Below are 10,801 nucleotides of genomic sequence, written 5' to 3'. Positions count from 1 at the left end.
AACATTATTTCTAATGAATACGAGCAGAGATAGGATAACAGAACTAGTTTGTATTTCCCAACATATGATGTACTTTCCCTCTACAGCGCCACAGCCTATCTGCCATGTCCCTTTATCAGTGTGTCTTCTGCCCTCTAGTGTCAACTTGAAGTCAGTGTGATAGATCAGAAGTTTCACTTTCACTTTGGAGACATACTCTTACATACACCCTTACCAGTGGATGCACGTGACTTTCTTCCTGCCTTTCCCCAAAGGTAACCTTGAAACTTGATCCTTGTCAGTGGTGTTCTGCTTGCAACCTATCGTAAGTATTATTATATTATTATATGTGTCTTATGCTGTTAGTGATTATGGGGATTTATGGAAATAAGTATTTAAGTGAAAGTTTAGAGCAGAATGTAAACTTGAGAACCAGGCAGGGTAAATCTTTGTTACTTTCTCTGTTTATATTTACATACAGTACCAGTCGAAAGCTTGGACACACCTACTCATTCCAGGGTTTTTCTTTATTTTTTACTATTTTCTACATTGTAGAATAATAGTGAAGACATAACAACTATTTAAAAACACATATGGAATCATGTAGTAACCAAAAAAGTGTTAAACAAATCAAAATATATTTTATATTTGAGATTCTTCAAAGTTGGCACCCTTTGCCTTGACGACAGCTTTGAACACTCTTGGCATTCCCTCAACCAGCTTCATGAGGTAGTGTTCTGGAATGCATTTTAATTAACAGGTGTTCCTTGTTAAAAAGTTAATTTGTGGAATTTGTTTCCTTCTTAATGCGTTTGAGCCTATCAGTTGTGTTGTGACAAGGAAGGGGTGGTATACAGAAGATAGCCCTATTTGGACCAAGACCAAGTCCATATTATGGCAAGAAAAGCTCTAATAAGCAAAAGAGAAATGACAGTCCATCATTACTTTAAGACATGAAGGTCAGTCAATCCGGAAAATTTCAAGAACTTTGAACGTTTCTTCAAGTGCAGTCACAAAAACAATCAAGCGATATGATGAAACTGGCTCTCATGAGGACCGCCATAGGAAAGGGAAGACCCAGAGTTACCTTTGCTGCAGAGGATAAGTTCATTAGAGTTAACTGCACCTCAGAAATTGCAGCCCAAATGAATGCTTCACAGAGTTCAAGTAACAGACACACCTCGACATCAACTGTTCAGAGGAGACTGCGTGAATCAGGCCTTCATGGTCGAATTGCTGCAAAGAAACCACTACTAAAGGACACCGATAAGAAGAAGCGACTTGCTTGGGCAAAGAAACACAAGCAATGGACATCAGACCAGTGGAAATCTGTCCTTTGGTCTGATGAGACAAAATCTGAGATTTTTGGGTTCCAACCGCCGTGTCTTTGTGAGACGCAGAGTAGGTGAATGGATGATCTCTGCATGTGTAGTTCCCACCGTGAAGCATGGAGGAGGAGGTGTGATGGTGCTTTGCTGGTGACACTGTCAGTGATTTATTTAGAATTCAAGGCACACTTAACCAGCATGGCTACCACAGCATTCTGCAGCGATACGCCATCCCATCTGGTTTGTGCTTAGTGGAACTATCATTTGTTTTTCAACAGGACAATGACCCAACACACCTCCAGGCTGTGTAAGGGCTATTTGACCAAGAAGGAGAGTGATGGAGGGCTGCATCAGATAACCTGGCCTTCACAATCCCCCGACCTCAACCCAATTGAGATTGTTTGGGATGAGTTGGACCACAGAGTGAATGAAAACATCCAACAAGTGCTCAGCATATGTGGGAACTCCTTCAAGACTGTTGGAAAATCATTCCAGGTGAAGCTGGTTGAGAGAATGCCAAGAGTGTTTTTAAGCTGTCATCAAGGCAAAGGGTGGCTACTTTGAAGAATCTAAAATATAACATATATTTTGATTTGTTCAACACTTTTTGGTTCCTACATGATTCCATATGTGTTATTTCATAGTTTTGATGTCTGATTTCTACAATGTAGAAAATAGTAAAAAATTTAGAAAAACCCTTGAATGAGTAGGTGTGTCCAAACTTTTTACTGGTACTGTAGATAAATGAGCCTGGTGCATTTGCCTTTGGTCAAACTATGTATGCACACATGACTGTAAGTCGCTTTGGATAAAAGCGTCTGCTAAATGGCATATTATTATTATTATTTCACTTTTTTCTTAAGTAGAAACATCATAAATAACATAAGAACATTTCCGTAAACCTTTTTGAGGTTTGGCAACTTTCTTCATGAGTCTATATTTAAAGAAAGAATGTCAGTTAAAATAAATTTCTTCTTAAGAAGATTTTGTGAATCCAGGCTCTCTCACCCCAGCCAAGGCTGTGTCAAATATGACATACTTTAAAGTGTTTTGTTATATTTACATGATTAAAATCGTCAATCTGGGATTCAAACAACAACAAAGCTGTCATCGCACCACTTTTTTTTTGTAAACAGCTGAGGTATCAGGCTGGAGAAATGTAAGCACTCATTTAAATTAATAGACAGAGCTATGGATGCAAGGACTGACCATCCATGAGGTCAACATGTTTTGAAGCTGTAGTGTTTTTTTAATTTTATATTGCATTGTTTACAAAACAATTGAGTAAAACAAGCTTATAGTTTGGGTTCTGAAAGGGTAAGAACTATACTGATGTGAAATGTATATGTTATATTCTTAATTCATTGAAGTTGAAACCAATCCCTGATAACCCTTTAAGAGAGTCTGTCTGCCTTTAATCTCAGGGTAAAGAGGTCATCATGATGACTGGGACAGGATGTTGGTGTGTGACTCTCCTGCTTCTCCTGCACAGAGCAGACTCTGGTACAGTACCCTCACATTCTGTCTGTGCTTGTGTGTGTACAGTATATCATATTGACAAGGACTTGCATTTGATGATTTACATGATAGTTGTTGTGGCACATGAGCAGGTTTGGGGAGTAACGTTATGGATTATAAAAAAACGAACTGTAATCTGTTACGTTACCACCAGCAAAAATATTGTAATCAGATTACAGATACTTTTGAAAAACTAGATGATTACTTCTAGGATTACTTTTTAATTCAGAAAGGATGTTTAAAAATAAAAATGGACACCTTTCTGTTTTCTCAATTTCATTCAAATCAGCATTGAAAAAAGGTTAAGGTTAGGGTTAGGTTTAAAATCAGATTGTATGACTTTGTGGCAGTGCCAGCTACTAACCTGTGCCTCTTAAGGGGTAAAGTAAAAGTAATCAGATTACTTTTGTGTAGTCCAAAAGTTACATTACTGATTACAATTTTGGACAGGTAACTAGTAACTGCAACGGATTACATTTAGCAAGTTACCTAGCAACCCTGCACATGAGTACCTGAGTATGACTTTCACCAACATGTGCATTTAGTGAGGCCTGTCCAATATGAATGGTTGATTCTCTCTCCAGAAAGTTTTGAGGTTCTTGGTCCGACTCGTGATATTGTTGCTGTGGCTGGTGATGACATCATTCTGCCCTGTTACATCAAACCCAACATCAGTGCTGAGGACATGAGAGTTGACTGGTTCAGAGTCAACCTCCCAGACCCTCAGTCAAACATTCGAGTCCATCTCTACCAAGACGGCAGAGACAAATACCATGATCAGATCCGCTCCTACGAGGGGAAGTACATCATTGTTTAAAGAGGAACTGAAGAAGGGGCAACACCTCTTTGAAACTGACCAGGGTACAAGGCACTGATAATGGACGTTACAAATGTCTTGTTAAGTCTAAGACCCATATGATGATGCCACTATTCAAGTCCACATAAGAGGTTAATTTATTTTCCCATAAATACAACAACCCCACAGCGAAGTACATTCTGTTTCCAATCTCAGCAGTACTTCATCTCCAGTCTCCCTTTGTGTCTGTAGCTATAGGATCCAAGCCAGAGGTTTCCATTGAGGGACAGAAAGAAGGAGGGATGGGTCTGCTGTGTGTATCTAAAGGCTGGTTCCCTGAGCCTGAGTTGGAGTGGCTGGACAGTGAAGGGGGTCACTCTGTCTGCTGGACCTTCAGAGACAGACAGGGACTATAAGGGGGTTCTACATAGTCAAACTAAAGACCATCGTAGAGGAGACTGACACCAACCACTTTACCTGCAGACTCAGACAGAGGCAACTCAGTGAGCAGATCAACATGGAGTTTCACATCTCTAGTGAGTTGCACAACATCATATTATTGTTTAGCTGATATGAAACACTTTTAATGTTTTATATGCTTTTGTATTACAAAGGCTGAGTAATAATGAAACATAAATAGGACAATTGGATACACGTTTGTCGACATTTTTAGAACACTAAAGTATTCTAATGTCAAATGAAATGTTGGTTTTGTAGAGCCAGCTATATGCCTCCACCCCAAATGGAAAAGAATACAAAATTAAACCAGGAAAACCAGGAAATGAGATGGTTCTCAATTGTTCCATTCATTTGGCATTGAGGCATATTGCTGATCTACACAACTGATGTCATGGGTTTCATTTTGACATTAGTCTGCATTTGAGGTCTGTAAAAAGTCTGACAAAACTTTATTTATGACTGAAATGTCCCTTCAATATTATTATTTGGTAGCAGTGGTAAGCATGTCACTGATCTCAGTTGATTTGTGTCTTGCAGGTGAGCTGATCCTTGTTCACACAGACACATGGAGAGTGGCCTTTGCAGTGATTGTCTCTCTGAGCATTGTCCTTGTGGTCATATTAACTTTCACCATCTGGCGCTGGAATCGTTTGTGCAATGACTACAGTAATAGAAAACTGATTAAAGAGTTTATTTGACTGAATGTAAATGTTTTACAGTGCAGTTTCCAGAGTGGCATACACAAGGAGTTGGGTACCAGAACCAAAAGCTTGCTAGTTCGATTCCCCGAGCCGACAAGGTGAAAAAAATTAGTTGATCTACCCTTGAGCAAGGCACTTAACCCTAATTGCTCCAGGGTCGTCGTCAACAATGGCTGATCCCTGGCAGTGACCCCACTCTCCGGGGGAGTTGGGATATGCAAAAAAAACATTTCCATTTCACAGCTCACACTCGTACAGGTTAACCACTTGTACATGCAGTGAAACAGGACAAATATAAACACCCCTATTTGACCTTTAGAAGTAAAAAGCAGACATTGGTCAGATATTGTACATGTGTATTTAAGGATTTGTATTTTTTTTAAATCAATTTTCTATGTATAGGGCAAACCCATTTTTATTTGAAACAACTTTCTCCACAAAAATGCTAGATTATTTAATATAAGGTTTCTTTAAATCACAGTGCGTTGTTTATCTGAATCACATCAGTGTAATTGGCTCCTTCATGGAAAGGACTTTGTCAAAAAACATCTTGAGTAGGTCCTTTTGTGGACCTTTCCTCTAACTGTTATCTATTTTCATGCCTCCAGATGTATCCAAAGCTAAACACAGTCAAGCGCTAGGTAAGTAATGTCTTATTGTCAAACATGCAGTTTTCTCCTCCATCAATGGAACTCTGTCAGAGAAAACACTGAGGTTCTCATGTTCATTAAGGATGTTCTCTCTAATGTCTGTTTCTTTTTAATATCTGCAGTTAAAGATGAACACAATCTTCAGTTGAGTTAGTAGTGTCCAACAGTCCTATGCACGTGTCAAACTCATTACACAGAGGGCTAAGTGTCTGCAGGTTTTCACTCCTCCCTTGTACTTGATTGATGAATTAAGGTCAATGATTAGTAAAGGACTCCCCCCACCTGGTTGTCTAGGTTTTAATTGAAAGGTAAAACCAGCAGACACTAGGCCCTCCATGGAATGAGTTTAACACTCCTGGTACTATGCATCAATGTGTAATATGTTTATATTTTAATAATTGTCTTCTCCATGGATGTGAGATGTGTTCATTAAGGATGTTCACGCTAACTGTTCTCTTTTATGTCTGCAGAGAATGTTCAAGATGGCAACAGTAAGTTGTGTCCAACATTCTTATGCATCAATATGTCAAACAACAATTGGAGACAAACAATTCCCATTACATGAATATGTTACAGAAATGGATGCCAGTACAACAGCTAGTTTCATGGATTTAAAATCCTTACATATTTGACATAGTTTATCACATTGTTTTCACTGTCCCCATCCTCCTGCCAACAATGAATTTAATGAATTATTCACCTTTAAGAATGCTTTAATTATTCTGTTTGTCTGTAGAGATACTCACTGATCAGCTGGGTAAGTAGGAGATATACATGATGCATTACTAGACCATTATGGTCAATATACAATACATATTCTAAGGAAGTTCTCAGGAGCCCTGTTCCTACAGAGCTAACTATAGGTTTTTACGATCCAACCTTAGTTGTAACTGACCTCATTCAACTTATTAACCAGCTAATTATTAGAATCAGGTGCACTAGATTAGGGTTGGAGCGAAAACCTACAGGACAGGGCTTACAATTTGCATTGTGCAAATATGCAAATAGCACAAAGATTAGTCATAATTATGTGGTAAAATATCACTGTATTGGAATTAATTTTTAATCACTGCGATGGCAATGTTCACAACAATAATTATATTTAGTTTACTTAAAACATGTTCACACTTTAATTAACTGGAATTATAATTGGTTTTATTTGATGATTTTACCCACAGATTTTGTAAACATGAAGAGGTGTCCAGGTAAATGAATAACACTGAATTGTATTTAAAATATATTTGATGTCTTCATATCATATTTCTGTTGTTTGTAGGTATACTACAGTATATTATAGTAGAGTGATGTATTTTTACACCATGTTACTTTGGATATGTATCTGTTTCCCTCACCGTATCATTAAAGTTTGGAGATTAAGAGAGGGAGATTTGTCATCATGTTCCAAGTGCACCATACAGTATACACTATTGTAACATTATATTACCATAGTTTCTGGTATCCCCCAAATCTGACAAACTCTTTCTCTATATTCTAGAACTTGAAACCATCAGAAAACATGCATGTCAGTGTGTAATACTCTCCAGTCCACCCACCTAGAGTTTTAAATTAATATTAATATCTTCACATAGCGGTATTACTTGTAATAACATGATGACACATTCATATCTACAGTATACTTATGTTATTATCAATAACAACCTATAGGCTACATATGTCTACAGTAATGTACGTGCATTTAGTCCTGCAGTAACATGCCGTCTCTCCATATTGATGTTATTTTCTTCTCATTTTTATAGACTATTTTTCACTTCACAGTGGATGTGACTCTAGACTCTGATACAGCACATCACTATACATGTGTCCTAGAGTAATGTACTGAGCAGTAAAATGCAATCCCCATATTGATATGTTTATTTAATTATTCTAATAAAGTGTGTTTCTCTCCATAGTGGATGTGACTTTAGACCCAGATACATCACATCCTAACCTCATCCTGTCTGAAGATAGGAAACAAGTTAAACGTGGAAACAGAAATCAGAAGCTCCCTGACAACCTAGAGAGGTTTGATAAAGTTCACTATGCCCTGGGAAAGGAAGGTTTCTCCTCAGGGAGATTCTACTATGAGGTTCAGGTGGAGGGGAAGACTAACTGGACTTTAGGAGTGGTCAGAGAGTCCATCAACAGGAAGGGGAAAGATTACACTGAGCCCTGGGAATGGATACTGGACTGTGTTTTCTGATTGGTGGAGAGTACAAGGCTTTCACTGGTCCCACTGTCACCCTCTCCCAGAGACAGAAACCCCAGAAGGTGGGGGTGTTTGTGGATTATGAGGAGTGTCAGGTCTCCTTCTATAATGTGGAGGCCAAGTCTCATATCTACTCTTTCCCTGGCTGCACCTTCACTGAGAATCTATATCCATTATTTTATTCTGATGCTATTTATAACTGGTCACTGGTCATCACTCCTGTAGATGTCACTGACTGACTGTTTATACCAAACATTGAAATACTGTGTGTCTGTGTGTGTGTGTGTGTGTGTGTGTGTGTTACTCACAGTCTGAATGAATTGGAATGTGTTTATCACTATATGATTATACTAACAGAGAGGAAATTCACCTTGTATAATTTCTGCTGAATGTCATCCTTTTGTGGTGGCAGAATTTGGGGTGAGCTGTTGTAACTTCTCAAGGGATATGTTCTGTGTTGGACTGTGATGTTATGCCTTTCATAGACTCCTGTTATGTCTGAACCCTAACACAAGGCCATTGTGTTCTGGAACTGTTGCTTGTATAAATAACTGTTGTGTAACAATATAATTGTATTGTCACCTCCCACTATATAATCTTCGACCTCTTCCCTGTGAAATCAGAGACAGATCTCCCTCGCAACTGCTTGATTAAAGATTTTTCTATTATACAATTATATGGTCTATGCCTTAATCTTTGGATTGAGTTTTCCACAACATTTGGTGCTGTGACCCAGATGAGAGCAACCTGACTTTTGATCTGTTTCGCTCGCTTGGAACCAGACATCCTCTGGCTACAACTAAACAAGTTAAGAGACCTTACTCAAAAGTCTCTGTAAGTGACTGTCTGATTTCCAGCCGAGCCTTACATTTACATTTACATTTTAGTGATTTAGCAGACGCTCTTATCCAGAGCGACTTACATGAGCAATTAGGGTTAAGTGCCTTGCTTAAGGGCACATCGACAGATTTTTCACCTAGTCGGCTCAGGGATTAGAACCAGCGACCTTTCAGTTACTGGCACAACACTCTAAGCTACCTGCCGCCTTAATGGTGAAATATCTCTTGTCCTCCTCATCCACAACATTATTGGGTTCAATTTGGCTGAACTATTTTCCTATAATAATGAATCTGGCCAGTGAACTAATTCAGAGGATCTAAGGAAACTGATTTACATTGTCTCCAATAGTAGGGATTTGTTTTCCTATAATCACATGAAAATACTGTTGGATCAGTATATAAGTAGGAATTGGATAGCCTACATTTGAACACTGCAGTAGCAGGAATTGAATAGCCTGCAAGTAGGAATTGGATACCCTACAGCAGGAATTGGATAGTCTGCAAGTAGGATTTGGATAGCCTACAATTAACTAATTATTATAATATATGTATAATTGGTTTGCACACATGAGTTGGATAAGGAAGTAAAACAAATTGTTTTTATGTATGTATTCAGACCCTTTGCTATGAGACTCGAAATTGAGCTCAGGTGCATCCTGTTTCCATTGATCATCCATGAGATGTTTCTACAACTTCATTGGAGTCCTCTGTGGTAAATTCAACTGATTGGACATGATTTGGAAAGGCACACACCTGTCTAAAGGTCCCACAGTTGACAGTGCATGTCAGAGCAAAAACCAAGCCATGAGCTCCGAGACAGGATTGTCACAAATCTGGGGAAGGGTACCAAAAAATGTCTGCAGCATTGAAGGTCCCCAAGAACAAAGTGGCCTCCATCATTCTTAAATGAAAGTTTAGAACCACCAAGACTCTTCCTAGAGCTGGCCGCCCGGCCAAATTGAGCAATCGGGGAGAAGGGCCTTGGTCAGGAGGTGACCAAGAACCCGATGGTCACTCTGACAGAGCTCCAGAGTTCCTCTGTGGAGATTGGAGAACCTTCCAGAAGGACAACCATCTCTGCAGCACTCCACCAATAAGGCCTTTATGTTAGAGTGGCCAGACAGAAGCCACTCCTCAGTAAAAGGCACATGACAGCCCGCTGAGTTTGCCAAAAGGCACCTAAAGACTCTCAGACCAGGAGAAACAAGATTCTCTGGTCTGATGAAACCAAGATTGAACTCTTTGGCCTGAATACCAAGCATCACATCTGAGGAAACCTGACACCATCCCTACTGTGAAGCATGGTGGTGGCAGCATCATGCTTTGGGGGATGTTTTTTAACGGCAGGGACAGGGAGAGTAGTCAGGATCGAGGGAAAGATGAACGGAGGAAAGTACAGAGAGATCCTTGATGAAAACTCTGCTCCAGAGCTATCAGGACCTCAGACTTCCAACAGGATAACGACCCTAAGCATACAGCCAAGACAACGTAGGAGTGGCTTTGGGACAAGTCTCTGAATGTCCTTGAGTGGCCCAGCCACATCCCGGACTTGAACGCGATCGAACATCTCCGGAAGAAACCTGAAAATAGCTGTGAGGCGATGCTCCCCATCAACCTGATAGAGCTTGAGAGGATCTGCAGAGAAGAATGGGAGAAAAACCCAAATACAGGTGTGCCAAGCTTGTAGCGTTATACCCAAGAAGACTAAAGGCTGCAATCGCTACCAAAGGTGCTTCAACAAAGTAATGAGTAAAGGGTCTGTATACTTATCTAAATGTGATACATTTGCAGACATTTCTAAAAAACCAGTTTTCGCTTTGTCATTATGGGGTATTGTGTAGATTGATGAGGGGAAAAAACAATTTAATCATTTTTAGAATAAGCCTGTAACGTAACAAAATGTGGAAAAAGTCAAGGGGTCTGAATACTTGGGTTACGAGAGAAAACAATATAAAATAAATGTATATACAACTTGTTCACCCACACATAGACGCACGTAAGTGGTGTATAAAGTAATCTGAGAAATGTTCAGAGTGGTTCCCTTATGGATCAATTGATAAAGATCAGGTTAAAGCTCTATCTAAAGGGTCTGGGATATGAAGTCTCAGACAAAGAATGGTGCATTTTCTATGTTTATAGGCTACATTTGTCTACAGTAATGTACTGTGCAGCAAGTCCTGCAGTAAAATAACTTCCCATATTTGTTTTTTTTTATTTTTATCATTCTAATAAAGTGGATGTTTCTCTCCTCAGTGGACGTGACTCTAGACCCTGATACAGCACATCCCACTCTCATCCTGTCTGAAGACGGGAAACAAGTTAGAT

At 39.3% G+C, this 10,801-nt stretch overlaps 1 protein-coding gene across 1 annotated transcript; it reads left to right on the top strand.

The window, feature by feature from the left end:
• The first annotated feature begins 227 nt into the window (after positions 1-227).
• LOC121562172 (butyrophilin subfamily 1 member A1) lies at positions 228-6,625 on the top strand. The gene is given in 14 exon segments (XM_045216910.1): positions 228-304; positions 2,732-2,810; positions 3,410-3,618; positions 3,620-3,652; positions 3,654-3,735; positions 3,738-3,773; positions 3,874-3,986; positions 3,988-4,038; positions 4,040-4,157; positions 4,618-4,879; positions 5,390-5,422; positions 5,902-5,922; positions 6,168-6,188; positions 6,610-6,625. Coding segments are annotated over 9 exon segments (867 nt in total). The 5' UTR covers positions 228-304; positions 2,732-2,746; the 3' UTR covers positions 4,779-4,879; positions 5,390-5,422; positions 5,902-5,922; positions 6,168-6,188; positions 6,610-6,625.
• Positions 6,626-10,801: the final 4,176 nt, after the last annotated feature.

This window comes from Coregonus clupeaformis, unplaced genomic scaffold (assembly GCF_020615455.1).
Source record: "Coregonus clupeaformis isolate EN_2021a unplaced genomic scaffold, ASM2061545v1 scaf0851, whole genome shotgun sequence".
Taxonomy (NCBI): Eukaryota; Metazoa; Chordata; class Actinopteri; order Salmoniformes; family Salmonidae; genus Coregonus; species Coregonus clupeaformis.
Note: the sequence above shows the minus strand (reverse complement) of the source record. Positions and strands in the feature narration are given on the sequence as shown.